The sequence below is a fragment of the Centrocercus urophasianus genome, unplaced genomic scaffold, assembly GCF_019232065.1.
Source record: "Centrocercus urophasianus isolate 14NV4802_14NV808 unplaced genomic scaffold, USGS_Curo_1.0 seq_18, whole genome shotgun sequence".
Taxonomy (NCBI): domain Eukaryota; kingdom Metazoa; phylum Chordata; class Aves; order Galliformes; family Phasianidae; genus Centrocercus; species Centrocercus urophasianus.
The window spans coordinates 20064852-20086070 of NW_024884733.1; the positions used below are offsets into that span (position 1 = coordinate 20064852).

At 52.8% G+C, this 21219-nt stretch overlaps 3 protein-coding genes, 1 long non-coding RNA gene and 2 other non-coding genes across 11 annotated transcripts in view; 5 read left to right on the forward strand and 1 right to left on the reverse strand.

Moving 5' to 3' along the window:
* Positions 1–5344, forward strand: part of RNF220 (ring finger protein 220) — a 155991-nt gene extending 150647 nt beyond the window's left edge. For 3 of the 6 annotated variants that reach the window (XM_042819103.1, XM_042819104.1, XM_042819105.1), the window contains one exon: positions 4921–5344. In XM_042819103.1, the coding sequence (XP_042675037.1) occupies positions 4921–4992 (72 nt within the window). In that variant the 3' untranslated portion in view covers positions 4993–5344. The other 3 variants (XM_042819099.1, XM_042819100.1, XM_042819101.1) reach the window with 2 other exon arrangements.
* A 3271-nt stretch (positions 5345–8615) lies between these two features.
* Positions 8616–12145, reverse strand: TMEM53 (transmembrane protein 53). The gene is made up of 3 exons (XM_042819662.1): positions 12063–12145; positions 11649–11761; positions 8616–10226 (listed from the first exon to the last, which is right to left on the reverse strand). Exons 1-3 carry the CDS (start codon positions 12115–12117, stop codon positions 9564–9566), a joined length of 831 nt encoding a protein of 276 aa, XP_042675596.1. The 5' UTR covers positions 12118–12145; the 3' UTR covers positions 8616–9563.
* Positions 12146–12373: 228 nt separating this feature from the next.
* ARMH1 (armadillo like helical domain containing 1) lies at positions 12374–21074 on the forward strand. The gene is made up of 12 exons (XM_042819528.1): positions 12374–12416; positions 14076–14293; positions 14640–14708; positions 15101–15267; positions 15863–16059; positions 16240–16324; positions 17445–17546; positions 17686–17755; positions 19023–19182; positions 19834–19911; positions 20497–20605; positions 21031–21074. The coding sequence occupies exons 2-12, from the start codon at positions 14088–14090 to the stop codon at positions 21072–21074; spliced, it is 1287 nt and encodes a 428-aa protein (XP_042675462.1). The 5' UTR covers positions 12374–12416; positions 14076–14087.
* LOC122161096 lies at positions 16633–16747 on the forward strand. Its single transcript, XR_006169082.1, has one exon. It is a non-coding gene; the product is annotated as a U5 spliceosomal RNA (small nuclear RNA).
* On the forward strand, positions 17027–17354 carry LOC122160608. Its single transcript, XR_006168904.1, has 2 exons — positions 17027–17103; positions 17284–17354. It is a non-coding gene; the product is annotated as an uncharacterized LOC122160608 (long non-coding RNA).
* Positions 17234–17348, forward strand: LOC122161107. Its single transcript, XR_006169093.1, has one exon. It is a non-coding gene; the product is annotated as a U5 spliceosomal RNA (small nuclear RNA).
* Positions 21075–21219: the final 145 nt, after the last annotated feature.

A 21219-nucleotide genomic window follows, 5' to 3' on the forward strand; every position in this document is an offset into this window, starting at 1 on the left:
AGCAGGACAGCAGGACAGCAGGACAGCAGGACAGCAGGACAGCAGGACAGCAGGACAGCACATTAGGGCTTGGCACTTGCATAGGGGAAGCAATTAATAAGTGGCTACTCATGTGTTCCCCAGCCCCAGCCTCTCCCTGCAGCCCCCAATTTATTACACCAGGCCTTTTCACAAGGCGTGCTTGCGCTCTTTCCCGTCTCAAAAAAAATCTCCCAGCCTGTGTTCGCATGTTTCTAATGTAACCATTAAAATGTAGCCCGAAGACAGCAATAAAAACCCTGGAACGCCTTGGTGCTTTTGTGTCTTGATCAAAGTCAATGTGTGTAATCTCGTTAAGACTGCCCTCCTTCCCCCCTCCTTTTTTATGAATTTAATGGCATGCAGCAGCTGGGCTCAGTGTTTAATGCTCACCAACCTGCATTGTTCTAATTAAGGTATCTCCTTTTATTTCGGGCACAAAAGAGACTCTTGTTTTTTTTAACAAGCGAGGAGCTGTGGGATAGTGTGTGTAATAATCGCCACTGTTACCTTTCCCTGGGAATAAAGCTGGCTCCCCAGCAGGGCAGGAGGGGGATCGGAGGGAGCCTGCGCGTGTAGCACACATGGAAAGGCTTGGTAGGGGGAGAGGGGCAGCGTTTTTCTTCTGTTGTGCAATAAACAATTCGTTGGAGTTCATGGGAGCTGGGCCTGGTGGGTCGTGCAGGGCTTCCAACACTGGAAAGCAGCCATCTCTGCTGCTGCATCCTTCATATGCCTCTGTTCTGTGCACTGACAAATCTGGTACTGAGTTAGAGTGTGAGTGGGTTTGCGTGAGAGAGGAGAGTGGTGCATTGAGTGTGGCCTTGGAAATGGAGGCTCCACGTGCCTGGGAGCACTTGTTAACCTGAGTGAGATGTTGAGGATAGGATAAAATCTGATGCTGACGTTTGTCACGGAGCAAGGGAGAGAAAAGTGATTTTCAGAGTTTGGGGTTTGGGTATTTTCTAGGATGCAGTACTGGAAGAATCTGAGCATCTCTAGTATCCTCAGGTTGCTGTCGTGTCTGAGGGCACTGGTGAGGATTAGGTCTGTAGAGCACTTAGGCTCCCTGAAAACACTTCTTGGACTTCAAGTTCTTGACGTCCAGTTGCAGATTGTTACTGTTCTCCCTCTGGTGGAGGCAGGGAGGCGTTTGTAAACACTGCACATGGCTGCTGGGCTCCTCAGCTCAGGTACTGGAGCTCAGTGCACCAGACTGACTCCAAGTCCTGGCAGTGAAGCATCCACCAGAGCTGGTTCCTTCTTTCCATCCTGTCGCTCTGGGTTTGCTGCAGAGCAGAAAGGGGCCCTGAAGATGAGTTAGGGGAACAGAGATGGTGGTGCTGGTCAAGTCAGCCAGCACATCAGTACCAGTGGACGTTTGCAGACAGCTCTCCTCTCATGTGGCCTTTGAGGAAGTGAGGATCCACCCAGCACCAGGAGTAGAGGAGTAAGGAGTTTGCTCTCCTTCCTGAGGGCTGTGGTGTGGAGCACACAGGCGTGGGGTGTGCCATGCATACCACATGCATTGAGCAACTAGCCACAACACTCTGGTTGTGGCTTGGTCCGTGTTGGTCATTGCTTGCTGGTTGTCTGTGGCACCTGACATCGTGGTGTACATTCATGTACAGCACTAAGTGCAGACAGAGGGCTAATGATAGCATCAGGTTGCACAGAAACTGGGATTTGAGTCTTGAGTGAGCTCGCTGCCATCCCTTGTGGGAGCTGGGTGCCTGCTCTCAGTTGGCTGTTGGACTGCTTCCACATGTGTGGCATGAATCTCCCTTTGGAAGATGTTTGGCTGCCCCTTCTCTATCCTTTCCCATTAGCTGAGAGGCCCCCTGCAGCTACTTGGGGGTGAGCCTATTTTCTTTCTCTTGGGATGAATGCTCTGACAGGAGAGATGGGTGATCTGCTGCACTGCTTTTCTGGGGAGGTTTGGAGCCACTGTCTGTGGTGGTTTGGGAGAGCAAGTTTGATGTGTGTCTGTCAAAAGTAATTCAGGTTGAGGTGATCTTCCCAGGGGAATGGATTCTTGAGTTCTTGAAGGCCCTTGGAGCTGCCCTTCTGTCATCTCCCAAACTCTGGTATCCTTCCTTAGGAAATGAATTAAGAGTGAAGTCAGGCTGCTGTTGTCCAAGCTCAGAGCTGTTGTGGGTGTGACGTGCAGGGCTGAAGGGGGAGGTTAATTGGAGCAGGTGCACTTGGCTGAGTTTCCTTCTGGCCTGTAGAGCCAGAGCCAGCATTTCCCTTGTGCACCCGCTGGTCCCAGGCTCGTACTTCCCTGTCTCAGGCTTATTCGAAAATGACGACTGCGAGAGCAGGAAAAAATCGCTTTTAGAAAGCCTTCTTCATCACAGAATGTGCTTTCAGGGGATCCATCAATAGGTGCGCATTCTCTGCAGTTGACACGTTTATGTCTTTGCTAGATGACACCGCTGCGTTCTGAGCCTTTCAGCTTTTTCCAGGCTGTAACGCTGCGCGTCCCACGCGGGCTTGGAGCATTTGTCTAAGAAACGGTGCAGATCAAGAGCGGGTCTTCAGGGCCTTACGGGGCCTTCCTGAGCCGGCAGCTGCATGGAGGGCGCTGCGCTCCGTCCTCTGTGGTGCCCAGGTGCTGTGGGGCTGCCCGCTTTCTTACCATGTATTTCAGGTTTGGCCTGCAGCGCCCTGCGGCAGCGAGCTCCATGCTGTGGGGAGGCTCTGTGGGAAAGGACGCTGTGCCGTTGGCTGTAGCCCTGCACCTGCAGGTGTGTGAGAGGCAGAGGGCCCCGGCTGGATACGTCACCCCAGGGCTCAGCTGCCCTCCTGGCAGAAGCTGGCTCTTGGCTCCCATCAGCTCCGTTTCTCCTTCCTATAAAGCATGGAGCTTTGAGCCCAGGCTTAATGGTGGCACTGCGTAGGCGAGCTGGCTGTGCGCTTCTTTCTTCTCTGTGCCTCTTGGCGTATTCTGTTTGCAAACAGCCCCACGGGACAGCGGGAGGTGCCTGAGCCCTTCCCTTTCGGTGTTGTTCCCTTGGTCAATTCACAGCAGACATCACGCAATTATTTTTTTTATTTTATTTTAAAGAGCAACTTTTAGGCAGAATCCTCCAATCCTTCCTGGCACCGCCTGAGCCCCGATGACTTCTCAACATCTCAGCTCTCGTTAATGTATTTTTCAAACTGCTACCCCAAGTGATTAGCCCGTATTGTGGATCAATCACTTGCCAAATTTTAATTAAGAAAGGAGGAGAAAAAATAAACTCCTTCCCCGTTCCAACCCCTTTGCTTTGCTCTGTAACAGCCCCGGAGCAAACTTCTTGCAGCAGAGCTTTATAAACCCCTCCAAAGTGGGCTTTATAATGGAAAAGCTGAGGTGGCCTTTACTGCAGCACACGCAGCTATAACACATCAAGGCTTTTCCATGAAGCGATGATGAAAGGAGCAGAAGGACCTGGAAAAAAAAAAAAGAAAAAAAAAAACGACCGAAAGAAATGGCCGACAGGTGGGACTTATTATTGCACAGTGTTTTCATTTCAAGGGAAAAGTTTAGTAACCCCAGCTGGCAGGTGAGCAGTGGGGGGGCACACTCATTTTCATTGTGCCTGTGTGTGTGTGTACAAGTTTGTGTGCCTCTCTGCAAGACGGAGGAGCTGAAATGCTGGTGGCAGGGAGTGTTGTGCACTGATATCAGAAGTCAGGTGTAAGGAATGGGGTTCTAAATGATTTCAGTCTAAAAAGGAGTAATCAGGACTCAGTTGTGAATTTAACACACTGCTATGGGGAGAGGATGATAGCTTTGTCTATAAGAAAATGGGTTCCTCCTGGGTACAAAGTCAGTGTTTTTGCTCAAGCTGTTGAATGCCAGAGAGTTCCAGAGAGATCCAGGAACTGGGCCTCAGGTGTCCAGGAAGAGCCCTCGCTGCGTGCAGGTAAAAAGCATCCATTGCTCTGTGGTCAGGTCAGGTATTGCAGAGTAACCAAACTGGGTCCATCTGTGTGTTGCTGGGTCCTGCCTTCTGGTGTGGTTGAAAACGTGGCTCTGAAAGCCCACCTGCAGCTCTCACGTGGGGAGAGTGGAACCCCAAAGCCACCAGCATGTAGTGCAGAAGGGGCTGAGGTCCTGGGGTTGGGCAGGATAAGTCCACCCATCTTCTCTTTCCCTGGGGCATGAAGGAATTGCGGATGTGACCTTGCTTTGCTGCTGAAGAGGGACCTGGACAGGGCATCTTTCCTTCCAAAATGTCCCGTGTTGAGCTGATTCAGCCTGCACAAGGGAGGCTACCTGGGGCACAGGGATCACACAATCCTCCTCCAGATCCCAGAATGGAACAGCGTGGCCCTGTGCAGCACGAGGGGGCATGGGGCAGTGCTCAGCCCTGGAAGTCAGGGCAGCCCCATTTCCTGCGCTGCTGGTGCTGGAGATGGGCACAGCCCCACGGCAGCTCGCTCTGTCATTTTTTCCACCAGCTGGCTGTCACATCTGCCAATCTGAGACTGACCCCGACTCTTGTTAACACCCCATTGCTGTCAGGCTCGGTGACAGGCAGCACACCCGCTGCTGGTTCGCATTGTGTACTGCTTGTGTCAGCCTCCCGCTGCCCGGCCCCGCTTGGAGGTCACTGCTCGCAGCTCACCGGGGCATAGCAGGCCCAACCTCTGCCCCCCTGTGTGCACAGCATGGGGGGAGCAGGGCAGGGATTCCTTGGGGCCCGCAGCCCCACCTGAACCACTTTGGTCACTCGACAGCTGTGCTGCTGGTCTGTGTTCTGCCCTGTTCAGCCCGGCTGGGGGGTCAGGGGGTGGCCGTGCTGCCCCTGCTCTGCTGTGTGAGGCTGAAGGTGAGGTGGTGGGTTGGTTGGTCGGTGCTGTTCCCGCAGTGCATCACGCTGATGCTGTCGTCCCATCTGCTGCCCGCAGGGTGCCAAGAAGCTGTGTCCCCAGTGCAACACCATCACATCCCCCGGAGACCTTCGGCGCATCTACTTATGAAGGACGCAGCAGGAGGGCGGCTCTCGGCTCAGCTCAGCGCACCCACGGGGAGAGGAACGACGAGGAAAAAAGGAAAGATGAAAAAAAAGCAAACAAAAAGACGTTTTAAAAACGTAAGGAAACAAAACCAGAGACTCCAGACACGGACTCGAGGACGCGGGAGCAGCGAGAGCCCCAGCTCCCACCTGCAGAGCCCCTCTGCAGCGGGCGAAGCCGACCCCGTTGTTGTGCAACCCCTTTTTTACAGCAGTGTTCCCCACCCGCCGCGGCTCGGAGCCCTCCTCCTTCAGACTGTGTTGTGACCACTCTGCCCCAGGACGCTGGGGAAGGGACCCTGGGCAGCAATGTTAAATAACCTGTAACTCGTGTCCTTCGTTCGGTTTTCGTTGGGTTGGTTTATTGATTTGGTTCTGTTCCGTTTGGGTTTGGTTGTTTTGTTTTGTTTTGTTTTTTATTGGTTTATTTTTTTATTTTTGTGGTGTTCTAGTGATTAAAAAAAAAAAAAAAAAGTTTAAAAGAAAAAAAAAAAAAAAAACCCACACCCAGGCAGAAATGAAGCACATGTAATATAGATTATATATGTTTACAATGTTGTGTATAAATGGGATAGACTCAAACATTGCATACTAATAAGTTTCCCTTTTGTTTTTCTTTTTTGGGTTGTATTTTTTTTAAAGAAGAAGAAAGAAAAAAAAATGAGCAGAGAACATTAAACCCATATTTTTCTTGGTTCAGCAAAGTTTTGGCATTAAAGTCATTAGTTTAAAAAAAGTATATATATACATATATATATAATATAAATGGTTTAATGTTCTGTGGTGTATATTTCCTCATTCAGATATGAAGTTAACAGCTTTTAGTAATGGCTGTAGCATTGCCCATAACTTACAGAACTTATGGGGAGTAGAGGAGGTGGATTTTTGTCATTAGTTGTAGCTAATGGGGCTATTTATAATAGAATCGTTATCCCCGGAACCACGCGGCTCTCAGCTCCCCCCAGGGGGCCGGGCAGGGCAGGGGCCCAGCAGGGCAGCCCCATAGAGCTCTGCCCCAGGCTCTGCTGCACCCCTTCCTCCCCCCTGGGCGCAGGGCTGGCTGGGCTTGGCTTTGCTCTCCTCCCTTCTAGGTCACGTTTTCTGGCTGGAGCTGCTCCACGTGCTGTGGGGCAGGGCTGTGCCAGCCTGAAGTCGCGGGTCGCACAGCCCCAGCTTCTTCCACGCCGTCCCTCATGTTCATCCCCATCGCCCGTACCCTCAGCCGTAACCAAAGCTGCCATCTGGCCTCTTCTGTTGTTCCTTTTCATTTTCAGGACCCAAGAAGCAGCTGTTGATCCGTTTCCTGTGAATGCATGCTCCCTGCCTCGGCTTTCCTCTCACCGTGGGGTCTGCTGGGAGCTGAGCTCCCCATGGGGGATGCTGCTCTCCCCATACCTGAGGCATCACTCTGGGCACAGCCCTGCGTGGGCAGCACAGCCATGCACTCTTGGTTCTGGGCGTGAAGCATCTTGGCTGTGGCTGGTAAAGGGGAGCTGGAAGATCAAGCACGCCTTGGGCACAGCATGTCCTGTGGGGGCACAGCGTGTCCTCAGGGACCCTTTGCCACCTGCATGCCATGAGCCTGGTGCTTTTTTGCAGAGCTGTTTTCCTCAATGCCTCTTGCAGTGCTTTCAGAAGGATCCCACTGCATCCCCCCAAACCAGGATCTGTGTTCTTTAAGCATCCAGCTCACGGTGTCCGGCTTTGTGCTCTCAGCAGCCTTTGCCATGGAGGATTTGCAGCCTTCCCTGCTAGGAAGGGTGATGGGGGGGACCTGCTTTTTCAGGGGGCACCAAGGGTTGGGAGATTCCAACAGAGAAAACAGCTGAGGGCCCAGCTGGGATCACAACCCAGTTGGGGTGCAGTGGGCTGGAGGGCAGATTCCTCCCTCCCCGCCCTTCCTTGGAGCCAGGGTTCCTGGTGGGTGTTGCGGACCAGCTCTGTGTACCGATGTGTAAAACCATACGTAACCCATCCTTGTTCCTTCATTTGGGTTCTTTTCTGTTTGGTTTGGTTCTTTTTGGTCTTATGTTTTTACTGTAAAGCCATCCCCTGTTTTCAAGGGGGGAGGGGTAAGGGAGGGGGGGGGGGAAAACAAGGGGGACGCACCGCCTCTCCTGTAACGATTTTAATCCATTTAAAAAGAAGAAGGAAAATAAAAGAAAAAGGAAAAAAAATAGTAAATAAAAGCCCGGAGTTACCTATCTCTGCCCAAAGAACCCAGTTGCACAAAGCGATATTGCGGTGTGTCGATGATTGTGTGTCGGTGTATATTATACAAAGAGGTACTTGTCACTCCCGTTTGTAAACTACATTTGACATTAATTAAACACGTATAAATCTTTGGGGCGTGCCGCCTTGCTCTCTCTGTCTCTCCTTTCGGGGACTGGGGGGGGGGGTGTTGGGGTGGCATCTACCTGCAGTGCTGCATCACTGCCCCAGCACGGCTGGTCCCCCAGCAGAGGACACATCCCGGGGGTCTCCCCCTGTGGGCATCCACATCCTTGGGCGCTCTGCTGGGAGGCCCCCAGCCCCAACAGATCCATAATGCTGCATTTGGGGTCACGGTGTGGGGTTACCGCAGCAGCTGGGGGTGCAGGGGGGGCTGGCGCCGGTGCTGTCGGTGTACAAACATCGCGCAGACGGATCGATGGCTGCGTCCCGCGGGACGGGATCCCCAAGGCCGAAGTGGGGGGGAGAGAGGGGGGGCGTTCTGGTGTTCTCCCATCTGCTCCGGCCCAGAGGGCGCAGTGAGGGCTGGGAGTGCCCCTACACACCCCAGCCCACCGCCAGCCCTCCGCCCTCACCGATATTGTATTTGAAATCTCTCTGGGAAGCGGAGGGCGGTGATGTATCGGAGGTGTTATTGAGAAAATGCAAATGCGTAATAGCGGGCGGCGGGGGCCTCGTCCATCACCCTTCTGGGGGATCCATATCTAATTAACGGTAATGAATGAGGGAGCCCACCTAATGACAGCCCGCCGCTTTGTGATGGAAATGAGGCAATCCCATTAGGCAAAACACTTAATTAAACAAACCGCTCGGAGCGCGGCACGGGGCAGGGCCGGCCCTCGGGGTACCGCACGTGGGGACCCCCCGCGGGGCTCTCCTTTCCCAGCGCGGTTCCCGGCGGGACGCGCGTCCTCTGCTCCTGCTCCACCGGCACCGCAGCAGGCAGGGCTCGAGGTTAATTCCTTATCAATAGCGCATCGGCAGCTCATCCATCACCGGGAGGGCGGGGCCGGGAGGATCGCGGGGCGCCGCTCCCCGCACGCCGCACCGAGAGCCGCTGCTGCCCCCTGGCGGTCCGCGCTCCGCCGCCGGCCTTGGCCACGAGAGCTGACAGCCCGTTTGCCGTCCCGGGAAGGCAGCCCTCAGGCCCCTCAGGCAGCTCTCACGTACCCCACACACCCTCTAAAGCCGCACGTTTCAACTCCGGGGCCGCTTCCTGCCCATCTCGGGGCAGGGATTCAGAGCTGGCCGCGATGAGCACACGGTGCCGACACAGGGTAACCTCTCACCTTACAGCTGTTCTCTGCCTTTATCGTCCTTCGCTCCCCCCAGTAAACAGCCAAAGCCAAATGTGGCTGAAGGGCAGTGCAAGGAGCTGCATTTGTGCTTTGTACCACCAGTACACGGGCAGCAAAGACTGATCATCCAAAGAGAACATTACGGGAAAAACACTGGATTTCACGGTCAGCTGTGGGCTGGCTCCCACAGGAAGTGAGTTAAGGAACACCCAGTACCAACCACAGCTCCAAAAGACAGTTTCATTTTCCTCTGTGGCTCCACCTTTCAGTTTCTGGGATCTTTTGGATTTCAGCTGTGCTGTTTCCCTGCATTTTCAGACTGTAGAATCACCAAAGTTGGATGCACAATCCAGGCTGCTCAAAGACAAGCAGTAATAAACACTCCCGAGGAAAGCAAAAGTACTGAGAACAACACACAACAAGACAGAGAAGAAACAAGGCACATCCAAAAGGTTAACAATTTTTTTTTTTTTGGTTCAAGAACACAAAAGTTACCACAAACATTTGAGGTCTGCTCCAGGGCGATGGAATCAGTGCTTTGGCTGCTCTCAGAGCTTTCATGGAACCAGACAATGCCAAGAGATGAGGGAAATCTTGGAGAGCTACTTCTGTTTGCTCAATGCAAAATGAAAGAAACAGCAGAAAGGGGAAGAAAACAAAGAGACTGCAGAGTGTCTGCTGTATTGTAGAATCAGTACCAGGCCACAGAACATCACACTGGACACGACACACAGATATGGAGAACATCACAAGACAGGAGGAAACAAGCAACACTCCGTGTGAAAAAAACCACCACCTCAGGGCTCAGATTGCAGCACCTTCAGTTGTTTAAATTACTCTAGATCTACTTTTTGCTATGTTGTGGTTGGCTCTCAGACTTGTAACTGATGGGGAAGAAAAGCACAAAGTCTTTGCTTTCCTCCCTTCAACGACATAAAGGCAAAGGGGATGGCATTCCCCACACAATCTGAGCAAGCAGAGGCAAACAAGGGAGGCCGTTACAGCACTAAGGAGGCAAAGCCCTGACACAGTCAGACAGGAAAGTCGTACAGAGGGTGCAGTAGTAGGTGGGATACACCCGCAGATGGCTGACGTGAGCCGAATCTGCAAAGTCCACAGCCTTCACAGGGACACCGAGCCGCTGCCGCGCGTCAGCCATGTGCTGAACATCACTGGCACTGATGATGGCATCCGCCTGGGAGTAGAGGTAAAGCTCCGGCCACCGGGAGGGTGCCTTCAGCAGGGCATCGTAGTGGCTCTCGTGGATGAAGCGAGTCAGTGGGTACAGCAGGATCTGCAGCAGGACAACTGCAGTAGCGAAAGTGAGCATAAGGAGATACCTGAGCAGCACGTTTGTGGATGTCAGGACAGTGGCCAAGGCACGAAGGGCTCCTCTCAAATTCCTTCTGCCAGGGGCACTATCAAAAACAGCGCCTGCCACTTTGAGGTTCTTAAAGGGCTGCTGAGTGTGAAGCGCCTCAATGATGTAACGGTAGAGCATGGCACCACCGTTGCTAAAGACGTGGAAAAGCACCGGCCTGTTCTCAATGCTGTAGTCAAAGAGCAGCTCCAGGAGTCTCTTGGCTGGCGTGTGGAGGGATTTGAAGCCAAAGCTCTCAGTGAAGAATATCGTCCTCCACGGAGCTGTGTAGCGGATGACAGTGCACCCCTAAACAGAAAGAGAACCCACACGTATTTGGTTCGGGCTGTAAATCATATGGAGCAGGCGAGCTGCTGTACCACAAACTGACATTTGGAACACATTTCCAACCGAAATCATGGGGCCAAGAGACTCTTCAGTGCTATTAGCAAAGCATCAGCACGGAAGGCGTTGGACTCGATGATCCTCATGGGTCCTTTCCAACTCAGAATATTCTAAACTCTACGAATGGGATTCTATTAATCATAACAGTGCAAAGACTTATCAAAAGCCTTCTACAACAGCAGCAGGCTTGAATGATGTCCCAGATCCTTTCCAATCTTCTGTTGTCACCTAAACTCAGCGGCATTATGCACCGACAAACACAAGGCCAAGGCACCAAGGCGGCCTTCCCTCCCAGAGCTCCCTTGTCACTGAATTAAGCAGAAGAGAAGATATCAAGTTCTTCAAACCAAGCTCTCTATACTGCCTTGCCAGGGTTGCAGCCACTTCCTCATTATGGCTCTAAGAAAAGCTTTCCTATCCTTTCTCAATATCAGCAACTTTCCAACAGAAAAGTATTTCCACAGCAGTTGGTGTGCTGCCACAATGTGAGCCTCACCCAATCAGCAGCATCTCTTAGTTGCAATAATTGCTTAACAATTAATTCTTCACCAGAACCAGCCGATCTGTGACTCTCACACTGGATTACACATTAACAATACACTTGTTTATGTACAAATTTAACCACCTGTAGTTGAAACAAGTTTGGATAAACATTCTTGCATGCTGACGAAAAAAAAAAAAAAAAAAATCAAATACCTCCCAGTACCACAAGCTGGGGACATTCCAGTAGGATAAATGATTAGAAAGGAAGATACCATAATTTAAAGAACCAGCATCTAGACAGACCTCTAGTTCAAGTTGCTAACAAGCAGGTATTTCTGTCACAGGGCACCTGTTTCAGACAAGTTACAATAAAATTGAATGAACATTTATATGAACTATCAGCAGAGAAAGGAAAAGCAGGAAGAGCAAAAGCTGCTGATACATCTGCTGTGCCCCAGCCTGGCCTTGCAGTCTATGCTGCTGCCCATCAGCAAGCAGTAAATGCATTTCCTTTCCCAACATATTTCCCTGCTTGGACAGCTAATGCAGTTAACTTTAAAAGCCTCAGAACACTCCAGTGATTCACAGAACCACAGAAAACTTCTCCAAGGCAGTATTTTTATCTCAGCTGCATGCACAAAGATGACATCAGCAGCTGTTAGGTAACACTGCTGCTGGACACAAGGATCTTACAAGGACAACAAGAGCTCACCACCTAATGACTTCAGATGCAGAGGGTTTACAGCGATTTCACCAACACGCAGCACAAAGACAGCGTAGAACAGGGACAGTGTCCCCAAGAGCTGTACGACAGTGCCACGAAAGCAGAAGCAAGCTGCTCACCTTCTGACTGTACAATGCGCTGTACTTGGCCAGATGCCTGTCCTGGCAGCCTGCCCAGCCCAGAAGGATCACCACGGGCTGCCCATCTGCGTGCCCTTTCTCCGTGCTGCTCTCTGAAACATTTTAAATTAATTAGCCTCGAGTCTGCTAGGATCTGAAGGTGAAGCAACTTGCCTGGTGACAAAGCTGAACGTAACAGACGGCTCCCCAGCCCGCTGCGAGCTCACGGCTCCTGTCTGGGCGAGCACAGCACTCTCAGGAGCACCACAGGCCTCGCTCCCCCTATGCACCTCCAAATACCCCTACGGACCCTCTAACCCGGGTCCCACGCTCCCCAACCCCACGAACCCCTCAGGCTCAGCCTTCTCCGCCCCCGGTTCCCCCCCAGATCTCCTCTCGATCCCGGTCCCGCACCGCGGGCCGCCCCCGGCGCCAGCTCCACCACTGCCTTCAGCCCGCGAACCCCCATCGCTGCCCGTTGCCCGCCTCGCAACCCGCTGCTTCCGCTCTCCCCACCGGAAGCTCCGCCCCCTCACGGCTCGCAGCCAATAGGAAGGAAAAGCACCTCTCCCGCGTCATCCTTCTTCCCCTCCCCTCCCCGCCTCCCACTTCCGTAGCAACGCGCCCTTAGCAACAGCCGTGGGTCGGGCGTCCCGCCTACAGGGCGAGAAAGCTCCCTTCTATTGGTCCGATAGGAGGCCGCGGAGTGCGAGGATTGGCTGGACTAGGTGTCGGGTTATTCGGCGGGTGTCCGCCCATCGCGGGAAGGTGAGGGCCTCGGGGCCGGGCGGGCCGTGAGGGGCCGTGGGGCGGGCGGGCTGCGGGGCGGCGACCGTCAAAACGTTTTCAGGATGCGCTGTAGCACGGAATGAACGAGTATCATGTGGGCAGGGGCTGTTACGGCAGCAGCCAGGACTGATGGACCACAGCACCTCCAGCAGACCGGTGCCGTCCTTCCTGAGCTCGTTCTCCTTTGCCGTGCCCTAGCGGGCAGCCTTTCGTGCCGCCGCCGCCCTCGCGTCCTCAGGACGGAGCTGCTATTTCTGAATAGCGGCCGTGAGCGCGGCTTTCGAATAGGACAGCGTTATACCGGCGGCTTCTCCAACATAAATATAGAAGCCTTAATTTAGAATCAATTTGGGGACGTCTCAGGCTGTAAAGTTCTCTTAACAAGATCTCTGCCGAGGACAGAGCAGCTCTTTATGGGACTGTAAATTTCGTGCAGACGGTCCCTGTGAAACGCAGGCTCCTTCTGCTCGCTGGCTGTTCTCTCCATATCAATCATGTGCTTTGCAAGTAACGTTTCACAAATATTCTGTAAATCACAGGAAAATGCTTGCAGCAATGTGAAATATGACTTTCACTTGACTGTTTCACCAGAGGCCCCTAGAAGGCCATTCTCCTGTCAGCACTAACATTTGTTATGGCTAATAACACTTTCAATCACAACTATTTTGGGAAAATGGATTTATTTTCAACCTGCTTCCCCGCAAAGGAGATCCTGAGAACGCCCTGCCAAGGACACGGGCTCTTTGCAGAGCACAGGCCGTTAATTCCCAAACAAAATTTCATCTCATCGTAGTTCTCAGTCCCCTTAGCCAACTTTCTGAAGCCTTTGCTTGTTTGTTTCCCACGGCCGAGATGCATTTCCACCTCTCAGGCAGCTCCTGACAACAGCAGTAGAAAGATATTTTGGGTGCATGTCGTGGGGATGTCAGCCCCCACTGAGTGCATGCTCACGTTGGGCAGGGTGGGCTGGGGAGGATTTCATACTGAAATAAAAGTGTGGCAAAGTAATTTGGTAAAGTGCAGACTGCTTTATGGGATTGAAGGCAGTGCAGACAAGGGGTGTTTCTGGATCTCCTGCTTTCTTCCACAAAGCTCTTATTAATTCAGATATTCATAGCTTTTTCATGATGCCCCATGGAAATCTCAGAATGAGCACGTAGAAATTAGACGACAACAAAACAGAGCTAAAGTCCACCGTGCCGAAGGTCCCCAGGCACTCTCCTTTTGCCAAGGCCAAGCATGTCCTGCTGGAGTGGATTTAGGCCCAGTTCAAACAGCTCAGTGCACTCACAGGAGAGCCACGCTGCACTACCAGGCATTGACCATTGACCCTGCCACTCCCCATGAATCTGCACCCATCTGTGCCCTCATGTCATCCTACTTACTTTTGGGTAGGTCAGATATGAGAGGTAGTGTTCTTGTTGTGAAGCTAGCAAGAAACCAAAGAGGGGAGAATTAGTAACATCAAAGGGACTGTATTAACACAGCAGAAAAGAGAATGTATGAGTATAAAGGAAAATGAGACATAATTAATGGCTAGAATTCCAGAGATATTCAATATGATGGTAGTTCCTTAATACAGATTTTTTTTTCCTACTGTTAAGGCCTTTATTAAACTTCTTTCTCATTTTTCTCCAGGCAGAAGAGATCATGACGTCTGCCAAAGAGCAGGAGGCCATCAGGAAGCTCATGATTTTCCTTCAAGAATGGGACAAAGCTCACAAAGTTGCTCGAAGCCACATCCTAGACAACTTCATTAGAAGCAATAATGGCAAGACAGAACCAGAGCTGGAGCTGGAGTTCTCCCAGGGAGCCAGCTTGTTTCTGGCTCGCCTGGCAGCATGGCTGAGGATGACGTATCTGTTTCCTTGGAAAGCCGAAGGGGGCACATGGGAATGGGATGGAGAGGAAGGGAAAGGTCTCTACTAAAAAAAAAAAACTGTATAAAGAATAAGCTTCTGTATAAAAATCCAGCTGCAGGGAAGGAAAAAAAAAAAACCTATCTGAAAATGGAACTAAAGTCACATAGCCTGTCTCTCAGGGACCTAGAATTAGGAACCTGGAATCGGGAACCCCTGCATGCCTTTGAGAGGAAGGTCCGTGCTCCCTCTAACAAAGCCCAGGTTCAGACCCCGACATTGCCAGAGTTGCCTGGGGAACACTGAGGCAGTCTGTAATTCTCTCCTTAGCCTTATCAAACAGCTACATGTACAGCACGTGCATCAACAAGCTGCTCAAGTCCATTGGCATCTTCTTATCTGCTGCAAGCGGGTGAGTACAGAATGTCACTGCCTGAGAGGTGCTGTGGGGAAGCAGCATGCAGGCAATGGGGTTGTGGCTTGCTGTAAGATGCTCTCAAATCCAAATCCACAGCTTGCCCACATCCAGAACCACTGGGTCATTGGCACAGTGTGGAAAGAGCACACTGGAAGCCTGAGCGCAGAGATGGGGTTTTCTGTGCCTGTGGTTTAACATCTGAAACGAGCACGGGGTACAGCTGTAGGTGTACACACTGGCAGTGAAGCTCTGTCCCAGCTGAGCCTCAGGTGCCTCGTGTTCACAGTGTCCAGGTGCCATCGCACTGCTACAGCGAGCTGGGCTCGCTCAGGAAGATGTGCTCCAAAGCAGGTGACGTTTTTGGCTTTGTTCCTCCATCCGTGCAGACGCAGATACATTATTGAATTTCTGGAGACCGGAGGTGTCTTGATGCTCCTGGAAATACTAGGGCTGAACCACCTGAAAGAAGAGGACAAAAGGGAGTCTGTAAAGCTGCTTCAGCTCATTGCAGATGCTGGCAGGAAGTACAAGGAGCTCATTTGTGAAAGCTACGGTAGGCAGTGTGTCCACCTGTGCTTTTTTCCTGATTCAGGTGAGGCTGTTCTCCCTGACCTCTGGTCCCAGGGCTGCTTGCAGCACCGAGCCACTCCTTCTGCTGCCGGACAGCGGATTGCTGCAGCTGTTGGGCTGACTGGAGGGAGCTCAGAGCTCAGCTATTGTTGAGCAGTCATATTTCATCCGTTGCTCCGTTTTTAATGAGCTCACTTTCTTTACAGTCATTTCTTTTGATGCACTATTGCTGTCCCACTGCTCCCAACTGCTACAGCAAAAATCACACAGCAGTTTCTATTCTTACCCACAGTTGCCTACTGCAAACCTTCCCAGCCTTCCCCGCTGGAGGCTGAGGCTTTTGTGGCACGTATCTTTTCAAAGAACAGTAGAATAATTTTTCCTATTCTTTTTTTTTTCCCTCCTGTATGGTAGAAGCCAAACACTGTTTATCGCCCTGTAGTTGGGATTATGGCTCACGTTGCCGGTGGCTATAGGGTGATACCTGCTGTCACAGCTTTCTCCAAGAGAGGTGGAGCAGCAGAGGGACCCTTAGCAGTGCTGCTGGCACGCGACTTAGCGCCTTTTTCTCCATGCAGGTGTGCGATCCCTTGCTGAGCTGTTGGCCACCTGCAGCTCAGCGGAGGCTCAGGAGGAGGTGCAGATCTTGCTGGCCTCTCTGGGCCGCGGCAACCCCAAGTACCAGAACCAAGTGTACAGCGGGCTGCTGGCAGTGTTGCCACGCGGCTCTCCCCGTGCCCAGCGGCTGGCTCTGCAGACACTGCACAGCATGCAGGTGAGCGGTGGGGGCAAAGGGTGCCTCCCTTGTGTCCCCGGGAGTTGGGCAGGCTACAGTTATGCCAGAGAGAAAGGCCTGGCCCCATTCCCAGCACTAGTTAGGGCTGCCTATGCCTATGGGGGGACAGCGGGGAGCACTGCGCGCACCCGCCCCCCACCACCCACCCTTGTCCCGCAGGAGCAGCTGGGAGAGACGCCCTCGGCTGTAGTGGCGCCGCTGCTGGCAGTGCTGGGCTCGGCGCACCCCGAAGTGCAGTACGAAGGTACGAGCCGTCCCACGGTCTGGCGGGGGGAGGGCCGCCCCGCGCGGGCCTCCGTAGGCGGTCGTTAGCCTGCAGCTCATTAACATGCGTCCGATTTGTATACCCAGCGTGCACCGCGGCGGCGCGACCCCGACAGCTCTGTGCTGCGCCGCCGCTCCCCCGGGCAACGCGGGGCTTTGCGGAGCCGGGAGCGGTGCGGGGGAGCGCGGGGCCGGGATACGAGGAGAAGAGAGCGGGGCAGGAGGAGATCGCCGTGCGCTTAGAGAGGCGGGAGGACAGGGGGATGAGGGCCGAGGGAGAGCAGGGTTATACTCTGGTTTCTCTTCAGATCGTATAAATCTTTCGCCTTTTACTAAAGATTTCCGTGGAGAGGAACAAGCACGAGTGTCGTGGAATTTTTTGAGGCTCCGTTTCGGCGGAGCTATCCTTGCTGTGGTTAACGATAGAGCAAAGGTTTCTGGGTGCGCTGCGAGAGCTTCCGTTGCTGCTGGGACGTTCCGACTTTGTTTCACCTTTTGCTTCTCAGCCCCGTTAGCGCAGTTCCGTGCTGCCCGCCCGCCCGCCACGCTCCCCGGCACACCCTGAGTCCCGCGCGCGCCGCGCTGTGGGCCCGCCGCTCCGTTCGGCGGGGCGGGGCACCGTCCTCATATGAGCGTGGGGGGGCGTGGCGCATCGTCATTAGCATACGGCTCGTTAGCATACCCAGCGTGCAGCGCGCGGTCCCGTGCGTCCCGCCGGGCTCCGCCGCCCCACGCGTGATCGGCCGCCGGGAACTGACGGTGCGGTGCGACGCGGTGCGGCGCGGCGCGGCGCGGAGCCAAGCTGTGCAACCGAGCGGAGCAGAGCGGGTCGCCGTGTACTCAGGGAGGCGGGCGGGCAGTGGGCACGGGGCCGGGCAGGGGTGGGGGTATACTCTGGTTTCTCTTCAGATCGTATAAATCTTTCGCCTTTTACTAAAGATTTCCGTGGAGAGGAACAAGCACGAGTGTCGTGGAATTTTTTGAGGCTCCGCTTCGGCGGAGCTGTCCCTGCTGTGGTTAACGACAGAGCGAGCCTAGGGGTGTTGTTCGGCGCCGCTGTCGCCCCGCGTTGGCGCTCACAACCGCCCGTGTCCCGCCAGGCACCCAGCTGCTACTCGCCCTCGCCCGCCGCGCCCCGCCCGCCCTGCTGCCCGGCCTGGTGGCGCTGCTGACCCCGCCCCGGAGCAAAGCGCGCGCCGAAGGTAAAAGCCGTGCTACGGCAGGCCGCGGCGGCCCACGCTGTGCGGGCTGTGCTGTGGCGTCGTACGGCCTGCCGTCCCTTCTCGCGTCTTATAAATGTGTCAAAGCATCGTTCTCACTTTCCTCGTCTTCCTCCTGCAGACCCAACGCTGCGCCCGAGGGAGCCGATGCCGGCCCACGTTCAGCAGGCAGCTGCTGCTAAAGCCGTCGGGTAAGGAAAGCTGGAGTAAAACCCACAGGAGCATGAGGGGGGGAGGCAGAGAAACATCTTCCTTTCAGTTGTATAGCAGGATCAAATGCACCCTCCGTGGTTCGCTGATGACACCAGGCTGAGTGGTCCAGTTGACACAATAAAAGGGAGGAAAGTCAGCCAGAGGGAGCTGGACAGACTCAACAGTGGGCACATGAGAACCTGCCGAGGTTCAGCAGTGCCGAGTGCTGGGTGTTGCACTTGGATCAGGGCAATCCCAGATACACGTGCAGACTCCTCGAGCGCAGCCCAGCAGAGAAGGGCTTGGGGATCCTGATGGACAGGAAGCAGGACATGAGCCAGCACTGCGCTCCTGCATGCTGGAAGGCCAGCTGTACCCCGGGCTGCATCAACAGGGGTGGCAGCAGGAAGGAGGAGGGGACCATCCCCCCCTGCTCTGCCCTTGTGAGGCCCCATCTGGAGCACTGCATCCAGGCCTGGGGCTCCCAGCACAGGAGGGATGTGGAGCTGTTGGAGTGGGTCTAGAGGAGGCCACTAAGATGGAGCACCTCTTTTAAGAAGAAAAGTTGAGGGAACTGGGCTTGTTTACCCTGGAGGCTCCAGGGACACAATCACAGCCTTCCAGTGCTCGAAGGGAGCTTACAAGTAGGAGGGGTACCAACTTTTTACACAGTGTGATAGTGATAGAACAAGGAGGAATGGCTTTAAGCTAAAAGAGGGGGATTTAGGTCAGATTTTAGGAAAAAAATTTTGATCGGAGGCAGTGAGTCTCTGGCACAGAGACCTCAGCCACCCAATGGAAGAATGTAGTACCTGTGACTGACCACAGAATCCTTACATTGGGCTGCTTGTGCTAAAGTCTGTGCATTTATTATGAATTTCCTGCAGTGTCCACAAGATAGTGCTATGAGAACATTTCTACAAAAGCAGATGAGTTTAGTGGGTACAGGGACATAGTCTCAGTGACATTGCAGTGGTTCATTGCAGTGACATTGGTGGTGGTTCTGCTTTGAGCCCTGAGTTCTTCACATTCATGCAGGAAGCTTTCTAGAATTTGTAATGCACCAGGAAGCTCCTACCAATAACGTAATAACTGTTTCTCAGCCAAAAACAAACAAGCAGAAAAACCACTAAGTGATTGACAATGCACAGCCAGTCAGATGCTTGAGATTCTGTCTTCTGTCCATTGATGCTTCCATGGGGATCACACCAGATCTGTACCAAGAGGGCCAGGCTCAATTTATTATGTGCCCCTTCCCCTGCACAGGGTAGAGGCTGATGGCCTGTCCTATTGCAGCATATTAGCCAAGGAGTCAGCAGAAGTGGCTGAAGAGCTGATCCAGCTAAAAGTGGTGCACGGCCTGATGGTTGCAGTGGGGAACCTGGATTATCCACTCAGCCAGAGAAATGCCAGCATCTCCCTGGAGGTGAGTGTGATGGTATGCAATCACAGCATACAGATAGATGACATCACAGCATGCGGTCTCTTTCCAGAACGCTTGAACAGAAATGCTCCATGCACTGTTTTAGTGAGGTTTTTGTTTGTTTCTGAGCACAACAGACAGACTTTACAAAGGCAGGAGTAGCACTTCATTCTGGAAATAGCTGTACTACTTGTTCTGTGTGCCTTTCTCCTGCCAGCTACCACAGAGGGTACTGGGAAGCCAGTGTTCACCCTCACACACCTGTTCTACTCTGCAGCTTGCCCTGAGGCACACCAAGGTAGTTTCCCTGGATCTAGACACTAGTACAGAATTATAAGCAGGTTACTTTGTCCTGCTGGTGCTGCTTAAAGAGCTTTGGCTGCCTCAGCACAGATCTGTGATGACTAGGAAGACGAAGGTCCTTACGGTGAGCAGTGGGAAAGGCACAGAATGAGGGACAGCTGAAAAATCAGCCTACTCAGAGTGACCTGTCTGGTAATGCAGAGGGTCAGTATGCTGTTCACCTGAGAAGACAGCGGAGTGGAATAAGGTAGGGCTCAGAGCAAGGACCAACAAGTTCCTGTACACAGAGTTCTACCTCTATACACACGTGCACATCCCTTATCCCCATTCACTGACTCTGTTCCATTGCAGTACTTTGTCCGCACATACCCCTCTGTGGAGGAGCATGTAAGGAAGGCAGTAGGACACATGCTGTTCCAGCTCTTTAAGGTAAGCATGCCTCCCTAGCAGAGTTTATCAGTGGCACTAGAAGAGCTTGATCTGTTTTGCAGAGGTGTAGGGACTGTACTCCTCATAGAGAAAAAAATCCTGTCTTGAGTAAGAGCACAGAAATGAACCAAGCCCCCCTTGGAGAAGTTTTCACCTTCAGGCTGTGCTCAAAAAGATCATTTCTCTAGTTCAAACCCTGAAGAGAGCAAGGATGGATCTCAGACACCTGAAGAACTTCTGCAACAGCAAGATCTCTGTCAGAATGTGACAAGAGGTGACTCAACTTCCTGCAAAATCAGGGCCCTCTTGCCTCTAGCTCCTGGAGTGGTGATACAGAGCACTAAGCCAAAGTAGGTCTGGAGAAGAGCAGAGACAGCACTTTTTTCATTGCACCCAGGTCCCTCCTGTTTTACCACAAGCTACCTCTGATCAAAACTAGACATAGCTAAGAGTAGTAACACCAGAAACAGCAGCTTTAATTTAAGCTCAGTAGGGCCCAACAGCCATTTTGCTCACTGTGCTGCTGTCTTAGTATGCTGCACCAGGTACTGCAAGATAACCTAGCACTATTGCTGCCTCTTCCAGGACTGTCCTGAGACCTGGTACACAAAAATAGATCCAGTCCAGGCTGAAGAATTGGCCTCCAATCTAGTGGACAGCCCCAAAGACATGACAAAGATGCAATCTGCAGAAGGTAGGCATAGAACTGGCCTCAGTCACTTAAAAGCCCCAGTTGTTTTGGACTAGTATCTCCCTCTGAAATTGAAGGGAATAGTCTGTGGTAGGAGGCAGCCAGGAGACCAGGGCTGGGGTCCAGGGCAAGAGTGAGTAATGATAGATTGGTCTTTGTGTACTCTGGTATTTGTATGTCTACACACTGGAGTTCTTGGGGTAATTTTGTCCTTCTGGAGATAATCCCTACAGTGAACAAATAAGAGGCACCCATCAGCATCACCTATTCCTATTTGTCTATCCTCCATCCTGGCCCCTCTACCTGCTCACCTCCAGAGAATAAGATGTGTGGGGCTATCTGGACCAGGCCACACACACAAGGGTCATGGATCCCAACTTGCTACAGCTGAGCCAGTAGCAGCTTTACTCTTCTGCCCTTGAATACAGGCTTTGATGGACTGCTCAACATGGCTTCTTATGCAGCATGTTGACTAGTACATGAATTAACATTCTGGGCCACTCCTGAAGCCCAACTAAACTACTTAGGTGGGAAGAAGTGACAGGGTGTTGCCTGCCTGCTGCTGGAAGAGCTGATCCACTCCCTGAAACATACTGAGCTTTACTGAAGTAGAGGAG

Bases quoted from the DNA above. Each gene is read 5' to 3' on its own strand.
- TMEM53 (XM_042819662.1), bottom strand. From the start codon at position 12,117: ATGGGGGTTCGCGGGCTGAAGGCAGTGGTGGAGCTGGCGCCGGGGGCG. The intron at 11,762-12,062 runs GTGCGGGACCGG...AAAATGTTTCAG, and splicing joins GGCGCCGGGGGCGGCCCGCG to AGAGCAGCACGGAGAAAGGG. The intron at 10,227-11,648 runs GTGAGCAGCTTG...CTTTCTGTTTAG, and splicing joins GCGCATTGTACAGTCAGAAG to GGGTGCACTGTCATCCGCTA.
- ARMH1 (XM_042819528.1), top strand. From the start codon at position 14,088: ATGACGTCTGCCAAAGAGCAGGAGGCCATCAGGAAGCTCATGATTTTC. The intron at 17,547-17,685 runs GTAAAAGCCGTG...TTCCTCCTGCAG, and splicing joins GAGCAAAGCGCGCGCCGAAG to ACCCAACGCTGCGCCCGAGG. The intron at 19,912-20,496 runs GTAAGCATGCCT...TGCCTCTTCCAG, and splicing joins TGCTGTTCCAGCTCTTTAAG to GACTGTCCTGAGACCTGGTA.